The sequence below is a fragment of the Mus musculus genome, chromosome 9 (genome assembly GCF_000001635.26).
Source record: "Mus musculus strain C57BL/6J chromosome 9, GRCm38.p6 C57BL/6J".
NCBI lineage: Eukaryota > Metazoa > Chordata > Mammalia > Rodentia > Muridae > Mus > Mus musculus.
The window spans coordinates 76934336-76958486 of record NC_000075.6 but is presented as its reverse complement, the minus strand read 5'-3'; the positions used below and the strand labels follow the sequence as shown (position 1 = coordinate 76958486).

The 24151-nt window shown below is 36.8% G+C and overlaps 1 protein-coding gene across 5 annotated transcripts in view; it reads left to right on the top strand.

Annotated features, from left to right (window-relative positions):
* Positions 1-6789, top strand: part of Tinag (tubulointerstitial nephritis antigen) — a 94105-nt gene extending 87316 nt beyond the window's left edge. For 3 of the 5 annotated variants that reach the window (XR_379422.4, XM_006511201.4, XM_006511202.4), the window contains one exon: positions 6456-6787. Coding sequence is in view for 3 of the 5 variants with exons in the window: in XM_006511201.4 (XP_006511264.1) it covers positions 6456-6590 (135 nt within the window). In the remaining 2 variants the exon portion in view is untranslated. Of the gene's footprint in view, positions 1-6455 lie in introns of all 5 variants that reach the window. The other 2 variants (NR_136923.1, NM_012033.3) reach the window with 1 other exon arrangement.
* Positions 6790-24151: the final 17362 nt, after the last annotated feature.

The following is a 24151-nucleotide window of genomic DNA, read 5'->3' as shown; positions in this document are numbered from 1 at the left end:
TGGGGCATCAAGCCTTCACAGGACCAAGGGCCCCTTCTCTCGTTGATGCCCAACAAGGCCATCTTCTGCACATATGCAGCTGGAGCCATGGGCCCCTCCATGTGGACTCCTTGGTTGTTTATTTAGTCCCTGGGAGCTCTGGGTGGTCTGGTTGGTTGTTCTTCCTATGGGGTTGCAAACCACTTATTGCTCATCTTTAATTGAGTTAATGTTTGACTTATTTTCCAAGGAATGCAATGTTATCAACATGTACATACAGACATATCACACATAGGATGGAGCACCTGGGTTATAAAGAGAGCCCAATTCACAATACAGCCAGGCCAACATAGAGTAATATCTCAGCAAAACAGCACAGGCTGCACACACCTCATACTTGCTTATGGCATAATGTGAATATGGAAATTTCTAGCAGTAGATGTCCCATAATGAAGCAATAGAGACCAGGGGATTTCTCCAGTTACCAACAGGAGAAAAGTAGTTTCCTTCATTCCTGAAGAATAGGGGAAAATAAAATGCCATTTCTTACATTGCCCTGGCCTTTAACAATATAAATATATCTTCCCATGGCCTGAATAAACTCCAGATAATGTCTTCTAATACCGTGCTTTGTCTATTTTGACATGTAAATACTAAGGGAGATAATGTTATGTACATGGGGACTAATTCAGGACTTTGTCTGAGCAATCACACTTTGGCTTAGGGGAGAGATAAGAGAAGCTGTATCACTCATGTACATTAAGTCAGTGAACTAGACAGATGGCTACAGGTTTGATCCCTGTTATATGTGAAGAGTAAATACTTTTAGGAGAAGTAAAGGAAAGCATTCCTTATCATTGTATTATTTCCATTTTGGGTTCATCAAGATTCTTGCCTTTTTTCCCCCCAAAAGCACTCAGAAATAGAAAACAAGCTACCTATTATTTTCCCAAAGTTATGTGATGTAGTTTAAAAATATTTACAACATTGTCCCATTTTCTAATAGAGGTTGTTTGTTGTTGTTTTTTTTTTCTATTGCTTGGTAAAATGTAGTAGATATCAGTAAGCCAGAAACAAAACTAAATAAAAGCAACAAACAATTCTTTGTTCTTTTCCCTTGACAATAGATTCTTCTATCATACAATATATCCCAACCACAATTTTCCCTCCCTCAACTTCTCCTTGCCCCCAACACATTTCCTCTCCTTCAGATCTATTCCTCTTCTGTTTCCTCTTCAGAAAAGAGCAGGCCTTTGAGAGATGATAGCCAGACAGGACAAAACAAAATACTATAAGACTAGGTAAAAGCTCTTATATTGAGGCTGGACAAGGCAATCCAATAGGAGAAAAAGGGTCTCAAGAGTAAGCAAAGATACACCTGCTCCCACTGTTAGGAGTTTCAAAAAGAAAACTATATCTACCAAGATAATAGCATATATATATATATATGGTATCCCATATATTTAAATTTATGTTTTATTTTAAAAATGAAAACTGAATGAATTATGGATCTTTTTCTGTGATCTGGGAGCATTTGGTGGGTCCAGACTCAAGCTGAATATCATTTTTTGTCATGGGTAGAGAAAACATTACTGAGAATGTGAATCAGCTTACAGGGAAGTCTAGAGAGACCCAAAGCTTACATCTGTTTTCTCCCATGAAATACTTACTGAGCACTGGAACAGAGCTGTAAGCAAAGCAAGAGGGATGGAAAATCTGCACAAAATCTTCTTTATCCCAGGATCCTTTGAGTAGTGACCATCTTGCAATACTTAAAAATCACATATGGATTGAGATGAATAAAACTCATATTTCCTGACCAATTTAAGCTTTGCCATGCTGAAAAGATGCATCTCTTAGCATATCCTCCTACATAAAGAAAGGGCTAGCCCTTTGTGGAAAACAGATCCACAAATATCAGTATTTGCAATTAGTGGGTAGATATGGAACATAATAAAAATTTAGATAAATAAGCAAAATTATGGCCAATTCTCAGTAGATGAAAGCTTTCAATACAATTAACAAATTATTATTATATTGTAAAAGAAATCTCAAATACCATTTTAAGAAAAAGTGACTCAATTAGTGGAGAAACTCATACTGAATAAAGAAAGAACATTTATAAAGATAAGGCCTGAAATTAATAAAAAAAAAAAGAAAGTACATTCAAACTAAAGAAAATAATTGTTTCTTGAAAACTCATTTTCTGAAAAACTGTAAAAGAATAAAAATAATCCACACTGCAAGTGAAGCTGCAGAATGCATACTAAGTTAATAAAGAGAGCATTGCAGAAAGTTCTGGTGGTGGATCAGGGTTTTTCCTTTTTATTTATTCTTCTCTCATATATTATATCCTGACTGCAGTTTCCCCATGCCCAGTGTCTCCCCTACCCCCTCTCCTTCTCCCGAATTCACCCCCTTCACCTAGAAAACAGCAGGCCTTTCATAGACTTCAACCAAATACGGCATAAAAAACTATGAGACCAGACACATATTCTCAGATCAAGGCTGGATGAGGGAACCCAGGAAGAGGAAAAGGATCCCAAATGCAGGACAGAGTCAGACACAGTCCCGGCTCTATCTGTTAGAAGTCCCATAAGAACACCGAGCTACATAACTATAACATATGCAGAGGACTAGGTCAGACTCAGAGGCTCCCTGATCTCTGAGCCCACTTGATTCTGTGGCCCATGTTCTTGTGGTGTCTTTGATCTCTCTGGCTCCTTTTCTCCTCTGTAGGACTCTCCTAACTCCACCAAATGGAATATTTGGCTGTAGAACTCTGTGGCACTACACTGTAAATTATTTAGTAAGAAATGTATGCATTTCTGAGAAAGGAAACCTTCAACCGCATGGCAATAGAAAGCCTGAACATTTCTTGGGATAGTTTTACAAAACTTACTTCATTACAACATTCTCTCTCTCTCACACACACACACACAAACTTTATGTGGGCAGTCTTCTCGATTTCCCCAAACATTAAGGAACAAATAAAACCAGTGTTACATTTGTCAAAATCAGGTGTCTGTGGTTGTGGGGACGTGTGTGTGTGTGTGTGTGTGTGTGTGTGTGTGTTGGTCCTTTATTCTGTTGATTTTGTGTATACTTTTTCCACTGCCTGTTTTTATCCATTTTTATTTATGGCATTGGAATTTTTATCAACATTGTGTTGAAACTGTAGGTGGCTCTTAATAGAATGGCCATTTTCACAAAAATAATTTTGTAATCCATTAGCATGAGAGATATCACCTAGTGTTCTTTTCAATTTCTTCAGATTTTATGTTTTCAATGTACAGATTTTCACCTTCTTGTTTATTCCAGGTATTTTGTTGTTGTTGTTGTTTGTGTGTGTGTTTGTTTGCTATTGTATATAGGATGATTTCTCTCATTTCTTTCTCAATGTTTTTGAAATTGGTACGTAGAAAAGCTTCTGATATTTACATGTTAATTTTGTACCTCACAAGTTTAATGAAAGTGTTTATGAGCTCTTAAAGTTTTCTGGTGAAGTAGTAAGATCTCTTATATATGGAATTGTATCGCTTGAATATGTTAATTATATTTCTTATTAAACACTCTTCATCTTTCTTTGTCTTCCTTAAATAGAGCCTAAGGACCTTCCATTGAAGACTTGATGGCTTGATAATAATGAATGCTATGCTTTGTTCTCTAATGATAAAAAAAATGCTTTCAATACTTTAAAAGTGACTAGTATTAAGCATAGATTTCTTGAAGATATAGTGTATAAAATGGTGGAATGGCCAATTTATTTTTAATTGATTAATATTTATATCATGAATGGACTTTGTAGTAGGCCAAATGTAAGATATCATGCCCCAACCCCAAGATTCTTGCCTCTTTGTGACGTTAAAACTTTTTGAAAAGTTGTGTCTACAGACTATATATTTTACTTTCTCAGGCCATCATTGGAAGGAGAGACCCTTGGTCTTGTGAAGATTATATGACCCAGTACAGGGGAATGCCAGGGCCAGGAAGTGGGAGTGGGTGGATTGGGGAGCAGGGAGGGGGGATATAGGATACTTTCAGGATAGCATTTGAAATGTAAATGAAGAAAATATCTAATAAAAAAGAAAATAGATAAACTTGACAAGAGAATGGGAACAAACTGACAAAAAGGAAACCTTCCTTCTCCATGTCCCATGTAAGCTACACAAGAAGGCACATCCCAGATTTAGGATGGGTCTTCCCACTTCAAATGATCCCTTAAAAAAAAATCTCTAACAGGCATGTTCAGCTATTTAGGTTTTAGTTGATTCTAGATGTAGTCAAGTTGATAGCCAAAATTAGCTCTCTCAGCTTTCATCAGCAAATGGATTTACATGTGTTTAACAAATTCTACATGTACTTCCCAGTTTCTCCAAAGGTAAAATAACAACATTTGAACGGTAATAATCTTCAGATACTCAGATGACAACAATATAAATATAATAGCTTCACTATAAAAATAATGTTTCTAAAATATTTGTCACTCAAGATTATTTTTACTTGATTTTTCTGTCTTAGGGGAGACATATTTTTTTATCAGGGAAGTATATACAAATATATAGATACACAACAAATTATTTTCCAATATGTACACATATTTATATTGACTACAAAATTTGGGAATTAGAATTTTGTTTAGACCCCAGTTGTAAAGACACTCACACACTTTGTGGATGTCTCCTTTCCAGGTGTTCAAAGTCCACTTCAACTATGAAGGGACACACTGGATTCACGGTGTCAGACCCATCTTTGAGAGTGCCCCTTTCGGGTGTCAGGGATGACTGAAGAGGCCAAAAAGACAAATCTAAAAAGGGAACGCTGATGATAATTGGATGGGTTTTTTTTTTTAAAACGGATGCTGTCATGACAACTTCTGAAGCTGAGGGAGTCTGTTCTCAGGGGAGAAAACCGTGGAAGCTGCCGGTGACACCAGATGCCTTGGGAATATCAGTGTAGATCACACCCGAGTTCACTTTCCATCTTAGACCCAGCACAGGATGAAGGGAAGCCAGGGGTGGCAGCTGTTGTTATGAAGTCTCTAATTTACAGAGCTGGTCTACTGCATTTAGATGTGGTCAAATGACTCCCTCCATGGGCCTCTCCTGCCTCTATGACATTCTCTGCACACTCCATTAGCGCTTTCGCTTCCCAATGTACTTACTCACTCAACCTTTAGATCCCAATGCTATTCTGGACCCAGCCCAGCTCTCTAATCATCCCCAGAGTTTACAAAGAAAAAGAATAAAGGAAAAACTTCTAATTCCTGCTGATTTTACTTTCTCAGATGCTTTATATTCTCCATTAGATTACATAACTGGAAGCAGTCATTTAGCAAACAGGCCTGGTGGCTTCTGTCTACAGAGCTAGTTCTAGAGAGGAAAACAGTAGTTTCAAGGACTCCCATTCGGCTATTTAGTGAGTTTGAGGTTAGTATATAATCTATGATGAATCTGAGGTTTTCTCCTAGGTTGAACTATGTAACAAGAATTACTTTACAATTTAATTACTTCAATAAGCTTCTTTATGCTGCTTCATGCTTAGTGCTGATGGTTTGTGCTGCTTCTCTCTACAATGATAGCATGGTCAGTTTCTGCATAGCCTTGCCTTTGCATTTTGGAGAGCAGGTCCACATCTTTCCTGAGCCAAGCAAATAAAGGTGGTACAGCTAGTGACCTCAAGTGCACTCTACTCTCTACCCACCTTAGTACTTAGCTCATAATGGTCAAAATTCATTAGATTATAACTTTCCTGAATACAAGGAATAATATATTATTTATTTGGTGTTCTACACAAGGATGGGTCCTAACTCTCATGCATCTGTATCATACTTTCTTCTACATTTGATATGACAAATCACCCATAAAAAATTTAAGGGAGAAAGGATTTATTTCAGCTCCCATCTTTAGATTCTAGTCAACCATAGTGGGGAAACCACAGGAACAAAGTACAGAGGGGACTGCTCACATTGTAGCCATAGTCAAGATCAGAGAGGGGGAAAACCAGCACTTGCAAGCAAGTTTTCATCATGCTCTTTTCTCTCTCATTCAGCCCAGAGATCGGCCCAGGGAATGGTGCTGCCCACATTCAGGGATCGGTCTTTCTATCTCAATCAAATTAAGAAAATTCCTCATATGGATGCTTCTAAGACAATCTAATCTATAGAATTCCTCAGTGAGACTACCATCTCAGGGGTTCTTATTTTATGTCGTTTACAATCTACACATGCCATCACATTTAAGGGCCATCAGTTCTGGTTCTTGCCAGTGAATCCGTGCAGGGATATTAATGTGATATAAGAAACAGAAATCCTTGATCATTATTCAGAAAATATTTAGGTGCTTAATCATTACTGTCTGTAAAAGTCAAAGGCAATTTAAAGCTAAATAGTATTTTTCTGTTTGTAGAGGAAGGATTTAAAAAAAAATATCAAAGCATAATGCTCAACATTTTCATGTTTTTGTTTCTTCCTGCAGATTGCTGCCAATTCCTGGGGAAAGTCATGGGGAGAGAATGGCTATTTTAGGATTCTTCGAGGAGTAAATGAATCTGACATTGAGAAATTGATTATCGCAGCGTGGGGCCAACTGACAAGTTCAGATGATCCATAGCTATCACATTTCCATAAGGTCATGCATTCAAGTAACTCATTAAATCGAATTTTAGCAATCCAAGGTTCCCTGAGCCAGAGGAAGGGTGCATTTTTGCTATGTGCGTAGGACATTCCTCCTTTCTTGTTTTACTCCAGACTCTAATCCGTTCTCTTTATATTATTAAAATACTAATAAAAGAAAGAATGGCTAAATGTCATTAAAGTTCCCTGAGTGTTATTTTGCTCTCATGATGGTTTTCCATTTGAATATAATGATTCACAATGTAACAGGATTAGGTTTCAAATTTCCTATCAATCCTTTAGAGAAGTTATATGAACCCACCTTGAGCCAATAAGACACACACACACACACACACACACACACACACACACACACACCAACTCACCAGTGTGCCAGCTCCATGTCTTTCTTTTCAACAAATAATGTTTTCTTAGTTTAAGCATTGTTTATGCTTTGCTGGAAGCAGAATAAATGAATTCTTAATTATTGCCTCAATAAGCTAATAGTTTGTTTCCTCTTATTTTGTCTAAATCTTGCTTGTATTTCTGTCCCACAAAAAGTAACTACCTATAAACAGCTACTTGAGAACTGTGTATTATTTGTGAGTTGGAGACAATAGTAAGCAAAGAAAAGCTTAGAGGCTAACAAAAGAAGAATTGTCTCAACATAATATACTTCTATTTCTATATATATATCCATATATATCTATTTGGAGAAGCTAGTACATTATATGTAACCTTTACCATTCAATTAGCTATAAGTTTGTGCTTAGGAAGCTAACATATTAACCTCTGAAAACAAAAACAGCATGATGTCAAGAGTTGAATAAATTCATTTCTTTATCACAAACATTTCAGTTTATTGCTTGAAACTCTAAAAAGTAAACTAGATTAACATTAATTTTGATTTTAGTTCTCTGTAGTTGGTGAAACAAAAATAAGGGCATGGACTTTTGGAAATTCATGGGCGTCAAAATAGGAAAGCAAAGCTAGTCAGTAAATGAACATAGTTGATCACATTGAAACGGCAGAATAGCCTAAGACTTTTTGTTGTTTGCACTGAATTACTTAGATTAGATAAGTCAGTAGTACTGAGTATGTGAGAATGTACCACATGTGGACAGGACCCCCCCCCACGCAGACACATAAACATATGTGCAGTTGTTTTAATCAACAATCACTGTAGTTTTATCATAAATATCGAGAGTGATTCACCTTCTTGGTGTTGACTTTCCTTCTATAGGAAGGAGTTGGAGAAAAAAATTGATTTGTTTTGTTACCCTGGGATGATTTAGAAGCAATCCCTACAAGACATGATTTGTTTAGATTCTGAAAGAACAGCTAAGAAGCTAGTGGGCACTAAGTAAACAATGCACTGACAGGCTTGCAAGAGCAACTATACTTCACAAAGAAGGAATTCTATGGCTGGATGCTGCTCTGGAGGCTCTTTCTTGCCCAGCAAAAGTGGGGGTAAATAGATCCCATGCTGAGGGCCAGCCCCAGCAGATCTTCTTTATTGTTCTTGGTTCTTCTTGAGGCAGCAGAGGGAGAAGAATAGGTGGTGGTAAGACATGGTCTTAGTAGATATTTAGGTTTGCTGTATAATAATAAAACATTCACCTGTCTATGTCTAAGTTACTTTGTCACTATAGCTGACCTGCCTGAGTCCCTTTGGGGCCAGAAACTGCAGTCTCTGGCATTTAGCACTTCACTGTAAACAGTAGGGTATTAAGTAAAGGATTAATTGCTAGAGCCTTTTCCACTTTGTCCAGATGCCTCTCTCTTGTCAGGCTAGGGGCAAGTTTGGAGCAGTAAACTTCTATTGAACCAGGAGAAGAGAATCACACTTGCAAAAGAAAAAAAAACTTTTATATAAGCAAATAAGCATAAACTCACATATATCCATATACATATTTATACATTTCTATTCAACCCAGATGGGCCCACATCTCATAATTACATACTTACATACAGACATCCATACTTACATATGCATTTGGAGCAAAAGACCAAGCCGCTGTGCAGAAAGATCTCACTCATTCTTTGTTCTCTTTAATAAGAAGACTAAGCCTTCCTTGCTATTAAGCATCATCCTGAGTGAGGTAACACAATCACAAAAGAACTCACACAATATGTACTCACTGATAAGTGGATATTAGCACAGAAACTTAGGATACCCAAAATATAAGATACAATTTGCAAAACACATGAAACTCAAGGGGAACGAAGACCAAAGTGTGAACACTTTGCCCTTCTTAGAATTGGGAACAAAACACCCATGGAAGGAGTTATAGAGACAAAGTTTGGAGCTGAGACAAAAGGATGGACCATCTAGAGACTGCCATATCTGGGGATCCATCCCATAATCAGCTTCCAAACACTGACAGCATTGCATACACTAGCAAGATTTTTCTGAAAGGACCCTGATATAGCTGTCTCTTGTGAGACTATGCTGGGGCCTAGCAAACACATAAGTGGATGCTCACAGTCAGCTATTGGATGGATCACAGGGCCCCCAATGGAGGAGCTAGAGAAAGTAACCAAGGAGCTAAAGAGATCTGCAACCCTATAGGTGGAACAACAATATGAACTAACCAGTACCTCCTGGAGCTCGTGTCTCTAGCTGCATATATATTAGAAGATGGCCTAGTCAGCCATCAGTGGAAAGAGAGGCCCATTGGTCTTGCAAACTTTATATGCCTCAGTACAGGGGAACGCCAGGGCCAAGAAGTGGGAGTGGGAGGGTGGGGGAGTGGGTGGGGGAGCATGTGGGGGACTTTTGGGATAGCATTGGAAATGTAAATGAAATAAATACCTAATAAAAAAATTAAAAAAAAAAGGAAAAGACCCGTTCTGTCTCATGGTAAGGATAAGGCTGCCTGCTTCTGCTCTCTTCTTCAGCTTCTTTGTTTTTCCTCTTCCTCTTAGCATTCTGCATATTGCTCTCTTAGTATTTTAAATTGTCTTATATTTTCTAAGTTATTCTACTTTGCATACTCCTTCTAATTTTGCTCTCTCCTCCTGCTCTGAATGTCACAATAATGCCCTTACCCTCAATACCATTACTCCCAATGTATGACTTCTAAGTTCTTTTTGAGTTTAGTTCTGTCTAATAAAGTTGTACTCAGCTCATTCTGTCTCCTCTCTTTGTCCTCAGCAACGATACATCTTTCAGAATACATGATCACATGGTAAAAAGTTCATCACAAGTTTACACATAAATCCAAGTCATAAATAAAATAAGTTTACATCAGAGAATGTTTACATGCATATCCATTAGGAGTAATTATCTGGCTAAATGTTCATCACCTGTCACCAGCTCTGCAGGCTCATAGAGAGTTTAAAACTATAACTCTTGTGACCAGGGTATTAATGAAATTTTGTATAGGTAAACCCAGTCAATATTTTATGTTCTGTCCTAGCACCTATAGTAAGTCATTAGTTCCCTTTTTTTGATCTTTAGTTAAAAGTTTTACAACCTCTTAGAATGTGCTCTGAATAGTAGATGCCTGCTTGCTACCTCAGAAGCAATTAACTCATGACCCTAAAAACTGGCAGTTTTGATTATCAGAGAGAACCTAATAGCAGTCCCACTATAAAAGAGCTTTCTAATATAATTTTAGGAATTAAGAAACCATCTGTATATATAGCATCAGTACAAGAAAGTACATCTTCATTGTCCTGTAGAGATCTGCTCAAAAGGGTGTGCTAATACCTAGTGATTGCTATATATGTTTAATAATAAGAGGAAAAGCATATTAATCACAGGAATCTTTCCTAAAATGATTTTCCCGGGCCTTGCCTCCTGGAACAAATCTCTTATGGACTATAATCCAATGCGGATTCCTCTCAGGAAGATCAACTATTAGTTATTAGCTTCTCCTATGATGGCTCCTAACAATTCCAGTGTCAAGAAAAACAAATGCAATCAAAGAATCATCGTCTCTGCTTGTTCAATATTTAGCCTACGCTTGCTGAAACAGTACAGATAAGGCAACATGAGCAAGCATTGTCAGTGTTTCTCATGGGTGTTAAAACATAAGCAATACACTTCAAGGCCTATAATGCTGAAAGTGGAGCATTTCTTTTCAAAAGATACCACCATGATCCAGTAGGTACACATACATCAGTGCTACTCACATGAAAAATAATATTGGAAATATTTCCCCCATTTTACTTCTTTTCTTAGATTATGCTGGTTTAAATTTCCCATTAAATTAAAGACAGGTAGGAGGATTTAAGGCTAGCCAGGGCTATGTGACAAAACTGTGTCTAAAAAGTTCTACTGTTCTAGTGATCCCAAAGAAGAAGGAAACTTAACTCAAAGAAAAAAAAGAAAGAAAGAAAATACCAGTATATCAAACCTTAAAGGATAGCATAGGGTGAATTTAACCCAGGAGAATATAATCCAAGGAGAGTCAGGCACTATTTGTGCAGTGGTCCAAGATAAACTGATGAAAAATTTTCTTTGATGTTTGTTGAGTTGATGACTCACCTTAACACACAAGATAGCAGCAGGAAAACATAGGAAACAAAATTTTAACTTATTCCTTATAGATGTGGGAATAATTTATTGAGTTCATGAACTCAGTCTCTTTATTAATACATCTTTATTATTTACCTACTACTATGTATCTTTTTCCATTTACATTGAGTAAATATATTTTGAACTGCATAGAAAAGGCTCTTGTCCAACTTTATTCTCTGTGGTTTGTAGAGACTGGTATTTTATCATCATATGTCTGAAACTCTGTGAGGATCTGGCTGACTATAGATAGTTCTTTTTGTTTAGATGGAAGTTAATCCCATTTTCAAGGAAAAGAAATGGAGATAAAGATGGGGGGACTTCATATGCTACTGCTTTATGAAATGTTTCAAGAGGACAAAAAGCATCAATCCATGAGGTGCCACTGTATCAGAATAGTCTTCTAAAGAACGCACAGACATTCTGTCTCCTGAAAAGTCAATGTAAGAAGAGAAATTCGACCTCACAGTGTCAAGAAAGGATGACTGGAGGAAAAGAAAAGGCTTCTCTGGTTCCCCTGTGTCTATTATCATAACTCATTTTGATGCTCCCTCTGATAAAGATGATTAAAAATAATTGGCACTGAATCCAAGATAATGGACTTTTGCTCCAGAGCTACCACCAGTTAGAGCCCCATTTTTTAGACAAGAACAGCAGTAATTCTTTCTTCTGTCTATGATGTGCTGTCTGCAACCTTAGGCCTCCTATAAGGCAAACAGTTGATAGTTTCTGTGGAATTTGTGACATCCACAAATGACTATAAGAGAAAGGGGGTACAGTGAATTTAAGGCAAATTTCATATGCTCAAATGGAAAAACTCAGTTTGTAGCTGCTGAGAACACCCACAGTGAAGGGTAGCACAGACCCTCTGTTTTCCTGACCTCATTCACTTTAACCGCATATCTGTTTGTGATTTGGGGGTTACAGTGTTGTCTCATGAATGACCTAGCAAACTATTCTCTTAAAATACTTTTGGAAAGAGATACACAATTCAGTTGATGTTTAAGATATATCTCCAATGTAGGAGTCACATTATGAGGTACTCCCTGTGAGACACTCCCTGCTTGTTTTAGTTCACTAAATATTCTTTTGTAAAACACAGGTTGGGGGACAAATAGCAGCATTGGTGCCTCTATCATGAAAGCAGATATCAGTTGAAGAAATTTGGTTTGAAATATTCTAGCATATATTTGACAGTGCACTGACTGATAGGTTAAAATTGTGTCATGAACGTATATACTTTATTTTTCTAAGCCCCCAAACTTGATATGAATAAATTACTTCAAGCATTTAGTCTATGTTCAACATAGGCATTCCCAGAGAGAACTCTTGTGACTTACCAGATCATTTGGTTGGCCACCATGAATAGATGTTTTTACCATCGCTCCATGAGTAATCATTGACAGTGTCCCAGTTTTTTTACTTTAAACAAGAAATTAGAATTCACAAGGTAATTTTGCAGGTGATGAATGGGTTTATGATGAATATATATTTACCTTAGAGCCATTAAGTTGGGCACATTAAATGAGCACAACTTATTGCGTGTTGATCATACACATTTTGTATCATCATGCTAATTGCTACTATTTTATTCCACACCAGTCTTTATATTTTCTTACTGTGTATTGATTTAGGTTGTTGCCTGTTCTTTTTATCTCTGAGGCAAATCATTAAGTCATTTGCATTCTTCTCGATTTTTAGTGTAACTATTTATCCTGCTTAGGGTTGCTATCGCTAGGATGAAACACCATGACCAAAGCAACTTGGGAAGGACAAAGTTTATTTCGTTTTTCACTTCCACTTTGTAGTCCAGCATTAAATGAAGTCAGGATAGGAACTTAAACAAGGAGTTAACCTGGAGGCAGAAGCTGATGCAGAGGCCATTGAGGGATGCTGCCTACTGGTTTGTCATAGCCTACTCAGCCTGCTTTCTTATAGAACTGAAGACCACCAACCCAGTTTGATCTTAAGATTTTCTCAATCAATGTTCCTCCTATCAGATGACTATAGCTAGCACACTACTCATCATTATAAACTTCTTAGAATATCCTTTTTAGTATTCTAAAATTCCCTATAAGTTGCATTTCCATTTGAATTTGATTTAGGTATTTAAAAACTTCCTGCTTGAGTCCTTCAGTGACCCAGTGGTCATTCTAGAATGTATTACTGACAACATTCTTTTACAAAGAATTGTAAGACATGACTTCTCTTTTAAACAAACTAGCTTCCCACAGAGACAAAGAAATTAGAGATCAAAAAGTCAGATGAATTGTAAATGACTTTTCTATTGCAGATTGTTTCATATTCTTCTTCATAATATTTGTCCTAAAGGTATTTTTCCCAGGAAGGGATATTTGACTGAAGGAAGGTTTATTTTCATAATTTAACCACTGGAGATAATTACTACTTGCAATCCGCAACATTTCATCAACTCTAATTTATGCTTTTGTTTCTGAGACATCTTTCTGAGGAAGTGAATTTTATTTTAAAATGGCTGTATCTCCATGACCTGATAAGGTAAAGTTCTGTTGATTGTTAGCCCCTGCGTTTTGCTGACTGATTTGTTTATGAAAGTGCTGAAAAGGATTCTGGGGGTGTGAAGATGATGGCACAGCAAGGTAGTAGCCTCTCTCCTGGTTTAATGGTGTTAGGTGGCACTTATAAGTTAAGCAAAGTGAGACTGAAGTTTCCCCTTTGTGTATTCAGTTCCCAGGAAAAATTACTGTGTGAGATCTAGAGAAGTGACTAACAGTTGTAGTTGTTTGTCTTGTCATTAAACTAATTATCATGGTAGTTACATTAGCAGTCATTTAGCTTCTGCAGTGTACTGAGTGATCTGGCTTTGGTTTGTACAGTTGCGAACTTAGTTTAGGAATTGGTCTATAAGGCATGAGAAGGTTTAATCAGTACACCAGCTACAGATCCTTTAATGACAGTGTTGTCTCCCTGTCTTGGCATATAGGAGGAAAAGAGGGAGAAGAGGAAGAGAATAGAAACATGCCATCCAAGTCACAGAAGTGATTTTCTCACTCCACATGATCAAGTCTACAGGCAGGTTAGAAGAGTCATACTGTATTCTTAGTCACTTTGCTCAAGACCCTTCTCCATCATTCCCAAGGAAATCACCAAAAACTTGCTCAAATATATGTTTAAGGCACTATTTTACTGTACATTCTCACAGTTCTGGAAAACTTTATCTATCTGGAACTAACCACAGATACTTGGATCTCTTCTTGTTCCCATGTTATTTTCCAAGAAAATCTAGGAGTAGTGTGTGAAAGAATGAGGAAGGCAGGTTCAGGGCAATATCCTAGGAGTAGGAGAAAATAAAAGAGGATGAGGACACATAAATTGGAAGACACAGTTCTTTCCTTGGCCAGCTAGGCTGGTGGTAGATGGGGGATGAGATAACAACTCCCATTTGAATATGCTTCACTGTGATGCCAAGTTCCCACAATTCTAAATGGACAATGTTGCTTCTTAGCCTAAGAGAGAGACATGATAGACAGGGGCCTTTAGGTTAAGTGTCAGGGAGCAATTCAATGAGTTTGAGAAATGTGCTGACCACATGAGAATGACCATCACAACAGGTGCCAGGAAACATATAGAGCTGAAGATCTAGCAACCCTCTTCCTGACTATGATCCAATGAAAACTATGAAACTCCTTAGACTTAACTATCTGCATACAGCAATTATGATAAGAATGAAACATTAGTTAACTGATTTTAGCACAGGAAACAATGTTTAGCTGGTAGTTGATGAACGTATTTTTGTCTATAATGATAGATGACAGATAGTTAAAATAAAAATTACACAGTAATACTTTTTAAAAGCTAAAAAGACACCATTTGTAATATTTGTATATACATATTGTATATTTTATAACATTATTATTATTATTATTATTATTATTATTATTATTATTATTAGTTATATTGAGACAGGGTTTCTTGTATAACCCTGGCTGTCCTCAAAGTTGCTCTCTGTAGACCTGGGTGGCCTTAAATTTGGAGATCTGCTCGCCTTCACCTCTTGAGTGCCTGAATTGAAAGCATGTAACACCACCACCCTTCACGTACATTATTACCATTTGAAAATTTGAGAAACTTTTGTGTCTTCAATAATGCTTATTGTAGTGTTTGTTTTAAGCAGATAGCATTAGCTTGCTGATGAATACTCAATATTTTAAGTATAAAAATATAACTGAGTTCTTAAAAATCTTTATGAGCAAAACAAAATTCTGTAATTTTTTTTTTGGTAGTAATGTCTGGAAAATGTAATTATTTTATCTCTTAAGAAAATCACTGGAAGTTTAGCTTTAATAATATCATTAATTTGATAACCTTGTATGATATAAATGTATAACATTGTTAGTAAGATGTAGTAGGTAACTCATTCTTTGTCTACATATGTAAACATGTATTTATTTGTAAAACTGTGTGTACTTTTGAAACCAACAAGAATGAAATACTTACTGATATTGAAGTAATCAAAGTTGATGGCTTTTACTATAATTGCTCTAACAAGTACTGAATAAACTCCAAGCATGGTTTAAAGAAAGGCATAAAAACAGCAAACTCTGAAACCCCATGCTTCTTCATCTACAAACTAAATAAAATGGCACAGCAGCATGAGCTCCGCCTTTGACTTTTCATGCTCCGTATGAAATCTAATTTAAACTTGGGGAAATTACATCATCGGCATAGCTGGCTGGATTTCTACTTACATCACTGATGAGAAGTGAAGTCGCTTCAGCAAAGTATAAAGAACAGACACTTAGAAAGGGGGAGCAAAAATAAAGGAGGCAAAGCTTTTGATTTGGACTTTGTGGGGTTGGAGGGCAAGGACAGTGTTCTTTCCCTTGAGTTGAGGCTACAGCAGGACCATCCAAGTCTGGCAGTGCCTTCTCTGAACCATTGTCATATTGCTTACTTTGATGAAAGTGGATTTTGTGACAAATCACTAAACATTTGTAGAAACAGTAGTGCTAATATTACAAAGCCAGAAAATTCTCTTCTGATATTTTCTAAGCTATAGGTCCAGAAACATCTGTGTTATCCATATATTATATAAGCTTTTCTTAGGATCCTTTTCAAAATGCATTGACTATGGAAAACATAAAAGTAAATGCTGAAATTAATCATTGTCTTTAATATAGTACATAGTAATTATCCATATCTGCTTCATGAGTATCCAGTAATTGGTGAACCGATACTATGTACTATTTATGTTCACCGTCATGTGATACATAAAATATTAAACCTATTTGGAAATTACTCTGAATGAAAACATTATTATATTCATTACTATTCAGCCCTTTCTTCAGAAGTGCTCCCCCCACAAAAGCATATATTTTCCTAGAGTGTTTCTTTTTGTTTGTTTGTTTGTTATGTACCTTATATCCAGGTCACATCTTCCCCCTACCTTATCTCCTCCCAGTTCCTCCCTCTTATTTGCCTCCCTATCCTCCTGCCATCTCTTTCTCCTCAGAAAAGCAGAGGTCTCCAATGGATAGCAACCTTCCTTTTCATGTCAAGTTGCAGGACAATTAGATACATCATCTCTTATGTAGTTAGATAAAGCATCCCAGTTAGGAGAAATGGATGCAAAGGTAAGCCACAGAGTCAGATGTAGCCCCTGCTTCTGCTATTAGACATCCTATATGAAGACCAGCTGCACAACTGTTATATATATGCAGAGACACTAGGTCTAGTCCATGTTTGGCTGTTCAGATTTTTGGGCTCCAATGAGCCCAGGTCAGTTGATTCTGTATGTTTTCTTGAGGTGTTCTTAACCTCTTTAACTCCTTCAATTCTTCCTTCCCCTCTTTGAGAGGATTCTTCAACCTCCACCTAATATTTGTTTAGGTCTCTGTATCTGTTTCCATCAGTTGCTTGGTGAAGTCTCTCAGATGACAATTATGCTTGGCACCTGTCTGAAAGCATAGCAGAATAGCAGAATATCATCAATAGTGTCAGGGGTTGGCTCTCTCTCTCTCTCTCTCTCTCTCTCTCTCTCTCTCTCTCTCTCTCTCTCTCTCTCTCTCTCTCTCTCTCTTTCTCGTCATAGTTCTCAGGCTGGGCCAGTCATTGGTTGACCATTCCCTTAATTTTGGTTCCATCTTTACCCCCACATATCTTGTTGCCAGGACAAACTGTAGATCTAAGGTTTTGTGGTTGGGACACTAGTCCCAGACCCTTCATCGGAAGTCTTTTCTGTTTGCAATGCATGGCCTTTTCAGGTTCCATATCCCCCATTGCTAGAGGTCTTGCTAGAATCAGTCTTATAGACTCTCGAGAGTTTCCATTGTTTTAGATTTCTAGTTCTTCCCAGAGATCTCCCCCTCCACACACACCAATTCCAGTTCTCTCTCCCTGTACTCTCTCCTTAAGTCCTCTTCCCACTTGATATCTCTTGCTCCTCTCCACAACACTTTCTCTACCCAGTTCCCTCTATCCACTGTCCCCCAATGTCTATTCTTTTTCCCTTTCTCAATGAGATTCAAGCTTTTCTGCTTGGGCCCTCCTTGTTACTTAGCTTCTTTGTGTCTGTGGATTGTAGCATGACTATTCTGTAATTTATGTCTAAAGTCCAATTATAAATGAGTACATAGCATGCTTGTCTTTCTGGGTCTGAGTTACCTCACTCAGGATTATCTTTTCTAATTCCACAATTTGCCTGCAAATGTCATGATGTTATTGTCTTTAATAGTAGAGTAATATTCTGTCATGTAAATGTACCAGTTTATCCATTCTTCTGTTGAGGGACATCTAGTTTGTTTTCAGTTTTTGACTATTCTGAATAAAGCTGATATGAACATACTTGAGCATGCATCCCTGTGGCACAGTGAAACATCTTTCGGTATATACCCTAGAGTTGTATAGCTAGGTCCTGAGGTAGAACTATTACCACCTTTCTGAGAAACCACCAAAATGATTTCCAAGTGGTTGTACAAGTTTGCATTCCCACCAGCAATGGAGTAATGTTTCCCTTGCTTCTAATTCTTGCCAGCATGTGCTATCACTTGAATTTTTGATCTTGGCTATTCTGAAGGAAATACAATGGAGTCTGAGTAGTCTTGATTGGCATTCTCTTGAACATTCCTTTACCTGCTTCTTGACCATTAGAGATTCATCTGTAGAGAATTCTCTGTCTAGCTCTATAACCTACCTTGTAAATGTCTTATTTGGTTTGTTGGTGCCTAATTTCTGGAGTTGTTTATATATTTTGGATATCAGCCTCTTTCGGACATTAAGCTAGTGAAGATATTTTTCCAATCTGTAGGCCACTGTTTTGTCCTATTGACAGTGTCCTTTGCCTTATAGGAGTTTTTCAGGTTCATGAAGTCACATTTATTAGTCGTTGTTCTTTGTGCCTGAGCTGTTGGTATTCTGTTCAGGAAAATATCTCCTGTGTCTATGTGTTCAAGACTATGTCTCATTTTCTCTTCTAACAAATTTAGTGTATCCAGTTTTATGTTGGTCTTTGATCTTGACTTTTGTGCAGAGTGATGAACATAGATCTATTTGCATCCTCTACCTATTAACATCCATTAGTCCAGTGCCAGTTATTGAAGATGCTTTCTTTTTTTTTCCATTATAAAGTTTTGGCTTCTTTGTCAAAAATCAAGTGTTCATAGGTGTATGGTTTTACTTCTGGCTCTTCAATGTAATTCAATTGATCAACCTGTCTGTTTTTATGCCAATACTATGTGGTTTTCATTACTATTGCTCTATTGTGTGACTTGAAACAGGAATAATGATTCCTCCAGAAGTTCTTCTATTATTCAGGATTGTTTTTAGCTATCCTTTTCTTTTGTTTGTTTGGTTACTTGCTTGCTTTCCATATCAAGTTTAGTATTATTCTTTAAAGATCTCTAAAGATGTGCATTGGAATTTTGTTGGGAATTGCATTGAATCTGTAGCTTGCTTTAGGTAAGATGGCCATTTTTTCTATGTTAAACCTACTGATCCATGATCATGGGATATCTTTCCATCCCATCTTCTGATATATTTTTCAATTTTTTTCCCTCAGAGATTTGAAGTTTTTGTCAAACATCTTTCACTACCTTGGTTAGAGTTACACCAACATATTTGGTATTATTTGTGTCTATTTCAAGGGTGTTGTTTCCTTTATTTCTTTCTCAGCCCAGCTATTCTTTGTATATAGGAGGGCTCTTTATTTATTTTTTTTAGTTAATTTTGTATGCAGCCACCTAGTTGAAGGTGTTTATCATCTGTTGGAGTTCTCTCCCAGTAGAATTTTTGGGGCCACTTGTGTATACTATCATATCATAAACACAGAGAGATAATTATTCCTTTCCAATTTGCATCCATTTTATCTCAATTAGTTGTCTAATTGCCTTGCTAAAACTTCAAAGACTACATTGAATGGATATGGAAAGAGTAGACAGCCCTGTCTTGCACTTGATTTTAGTGGAATTGCTTTAAGTTGATGCTACCTGTTGGCTTGATATATAACGCTTTTGTTGTGTTTAGGTATGTGCTTTGTATCCTTGGTGTCTCTAAAAATTTTAACATGAAGGAGTTTGGGATTTTGTCAAAGACTTTTTCATCATCTAATGAAATGATCATGTGTTATTTTTTCTTTCAGTTTGTTTATATGGAGGATTGATTACATTGATGGATTTTCATATGTTGAAACATCTCTGCATCCCTGGCATGAAGGCTACTTGATTATAGTGGGTGATGTTTTTGATGTGTTCTTGGATTTGGTTTGCATGCATTTTATTTTGTATTTTTACATCAATGTCCATAAGGGAGATTGGTCTGAAATTCTCTTAGTTGAGTCTTTTTCTGGCTTAGGCATCATCAAATGATGGTTTCCTAAAATGAATTTGACAATGTTCTTTCTGCTTCTATTTTAGGGAATGATTTAAGGAGTATTAGTCTTAGCTCTTCTTTGAAAGTCTGGTAGAATTCTGCACTAAAGTCATCTGGCCCTGGATTTTTTTGTTTGTTTGTATTTGGTGGGAGTCTTTTAATGACTACCTTTTTTCTCATTAGTGATTATATGCTTATTTAAACTATCTGGTCTTAATTTTAACTTTGATATATAGTATCTATCAAGAAAATATTAATTTCACTCAGATTTTCTAATTTTGTGCAGTACAGGTTTTTGAAGTAAGATCTCAGTGTCTGTTATGTCCCCCTTTTATTTCTGATTTGATTACTTTGGATATTCTCTCTTTCTACCCTTTAGTTAGTTTGCCTATTGGTTTGACTATCTTGAGATTTTCTCAAAGACCCAACTCTTGGTTTTCTTGATTCTTTCTGTTGTTCACTTTGTTTCTATTATTGACTTCAGCCCTGAGCTTGATTATTTCCTTCCATCTACTCCTCTTGGGTATGTTTGCTTCTTTTTCATTCTAGAGCTTCAGATGTGCTATTAAGTTGCTGATATGAGATTTCATTACTTTCTTTATGAAGGTATTTATTGCTATGAACTTTTCTACTAGCATAGCTCTCCTAGTGTCCCATAAGGTTAGGTATTTTGTACATTCATTTTCATTGAATTCTTGAAAGTCTTTAATTTCTTTATTAATGTCTTCCTTTACCCAGTGGTCATTGAGTAGTAAGTTGTTCAGTTTCCTTGGTTTTGTAAGCTTTGTTTGTTTGTTCGTTTGTTTGTTTCTATTGTTGAAGTGCAGCTTTAATCCATGATGGAGCAGATAAGATAAAAGGGGTTATTTCAATTTTCTTGTATCTGTTGAGATTTGCTCTGTGTCCATGTATACGATCAATTTGGAGAAGGTTGCATGAGGTGGCAAGAAGAAACTATATTCTTTTGAGCTGGGGTGAAAAGTTCTGTAGATATCTGTTATGACTGTGATTCATAATATCTGTTAATTTCATTATATCACTGTTCAGTTTCTGTCTGGGTGACCTATCCATTTGTGAGAGAGCGGTGCTGAAATCTCCCACTTCTAATGTGTGGGGTTTGGTGTGTTATCTAAGCTTTAGTAGTGTTTCTGTTATAAATGTGGGTGCTTTTGCATTTGAGGCATAGATGTTAAGAATTGAGATCTCATCTTGGTGGATTTTTCCTTTAAATGAGTATGAAGTATGTTCTCTCATCTCTTTTGAATAATTGCTGTTGAAATTCTATTTCTTGGTGGCAATGTCTGTCTTCATTGCTGAGGTATATTTCTTATATACAGCATAATGATAGATCCTGTTTTTGCATCCATCCTTTTAGCCTATGTCTTTTTATTGAGGAACTGAGTCCATTGATGTTTGGAGAAATTAATGACCAATGATTATTAATTCTTGTTATATTAATGGTGGTGGTAGTGGTGGTGGTAGTGGTGGTGGTAGTGGTGGTGGTGGTGGTGGTGGTGGTGTGTGTGTGTGTGTGTGTGTTTCCCTTCTTCTTCCCTTTTTTTGGCTGTTGTTAAATTATTTATTTCCCACGTTTCTTAGCTGTAGTTCACCTCCGTGGGTTTAAATTTGGGGGTTTGAGTTTTCCTTCTAGTATCTTCTTTAGAGCTGGATTTGTAGATAGATATTGCTTAATTTGGTTTTGTCATGGAGTATTTTGTTTTCTCCATAAACTGTGATTGAAAGTTTTGCAGAGTATATAGTCTAGGTTTGTATCTGTAGTTTCTTAGAGTGCAAGACATCTTGGTGGATATTTCATTTGATGAGTGTGAAGTATTCTCTCCCATCTCATTTGATATTAGAATGCTACTTTACTTCCTGGGTCTGATTGCTTGGAAAATATTTTCCAGCCTTTAACTTTGAGGTAATGTTTTCTTTAATGTTTAAATGTATTTGTTGGATGCAACAGAATTATTACATCTGTTTTCACATCTGTTCTGTTAGTCTTTCTCTTTTTCTTGGGGATTGAATCCATTGATATTGAGAGGTATGAGTGACTAATGATTGTTAATTCTTGTTATTTTGATAATGGTGTGTGTGTGTGTGTGTGTGTGTGTGTGTGTGTGTGTGTGTGTGTGTTTCTTTTCTTTTGGTTTTGCTGATATGAAATTATTTATTTCCTGTGTTTGCTTGGTGCAGTTAAACTCTTTAATTTAGTTTTCCTTCTTATATTTTTCTATATTGCTGGATTTGTAGATAAATATTGTTTAAATTTGTTTTTGTCATGGATTATCTTGTTTTCTCCTATGGTAATTTGAAGTTTTGCTAGTTATAGAGGTCTGGGCTGACATCTGTAGTTATTTGGAATCTACAAGACTAGGCTCTTCTGGCTTTTAGAGTCTCTGTTGAGAAGTCTGGTGTAATTTTGATAATTATATGTTCCTTGGCCTTTTTCCATTGTAGTTTTTAATATTCTTTCTTTTTTTTCTGTACATTGAGTGTTTTTTGATCATTATGTGGTGGGAGGATTTTCTTTTCTGGTCTAATCTATTTGATGGTATGTAAGCTTCTTACAAGTTCATAGGGATCTCTTTCTTTAGGTCAGGGAAATTTTCTTCTCTGATTTTGTTGAAGATATTTTCTGGATCTTTGAGCTGGGAATCTTTCCCTTCGTCTACCATTATTCTTGGTTTAGTCTTTTCATGGTGACCCAGATTTCCTGGATATTTTGTGTCAGAAACTTTTTAGATTTAGCTTTTTATTTAACAAATGTATCAATTTCTTCTATTGTATTTTCTATGCCTCTTTTCCATCTCTTGAATTCTGTTGATGATGCTCTCATCTGTAGTTCCTCTTCTCTTCCCTAGGTTTTCTAATTCCAGGATTCCCTCGGTTTGTGTTTTCCTGTACTTCTTTAAGAGGTTTATTTATTTCCTCTTTGAAGGCCTCTATTATCTTTGTAAAACTGTATTTGAAGTCATTTTCTTGTGATTCAGCTGTTGGAATACTCAGGGTTTGCAGAGGTAGAATAGCTGAGCTCCGGTGATATCATATTGCCCTGGCTGTAGTTCATTGTATTTTTATGGTGGCCTTTAGGTATCTGGGTTTTGTGGTTGTTATAGGTTTAGATGCTGATCTCTGAATTTATCTTTGTTTGATGTGTATGTTTTCTCCTTGTTTTCTCTTTCCTCTCTGTCTACTGGCCTGAGTGGCCTGGGGTTTTGGTGACTAGCTAGTATTCAAGTATGGTGTTCTGCTGTGGGGGTTTTGTGATCTGCAGGGATTCTGGGGTTTGGGGTGCTAACCTTGACTATGGGATCCCTAGTACCAGTATGGCCTGTGTTCCCTAGTGCCAGCTGGCATCCAGCAAAACAGATGGGGTTGTCAGCTGGAAAATGGAGTCTAGAAGTGGGGTAGAGTTTAAGACTGATGGGTGTGTTTTGGGGGAATATTGTGGGTCAGGGCTTGGGGCAGGATCTTACCTAATTGTTTCTGATGTTGGCAAGCTTCCCAGAAAGCAAGCAGAGTCATGGGACAGGAAATGCAACACAGTGTATGGGTTTCCATTTACCACTGCTGGGAGTGCTTCTAAAGAGCTGGGGGGCATGGTTTGAGGGAATCACCTGGTGTCCCTTGTGCTGGCCGGTCTCTTACAATACTTCTGAAACAAAACTTAGATTGTGAATTGATAGTGATATGAAATTAAATTTAAAATTATATTATATTTGAAAACTGAATAATTTTTCCCCATTAAGCAAAACCCCACTTTAAATTAGAATAAACTGTACAGGAGAGTCATTGATTCGTGTGAGTGAGAAAAACAGAGGTGGAGCCAAGATAGGACTCAACTAAATCTTGAACTGCAGTGTTTCAGATTCTGTCCTTTCTCATCTCTTCTCCTCTCTTTTGCTGGAGCTTATTGCAGTTGAGTCTCTATACATACCATCATGCTTAAGTAGCAGACCTCATTGACACATGAGTTTACATTCTGCATCATCCTAAAATTAGTGAACAAATGGATCTCCAAGTGTGGACCCCAAACCAAGAGGATTAGCAACAAGTGGAAATTTGTTAGGAATGCATTGCTAGTGTCCTGTCAGACTTTCCTACAGAGAAACTCTGGATCTAAGACTCCTTTCCCATCATGTTTCTCTTAATAACCCTATTATGTATTTCTAAGACATGCTGTATTT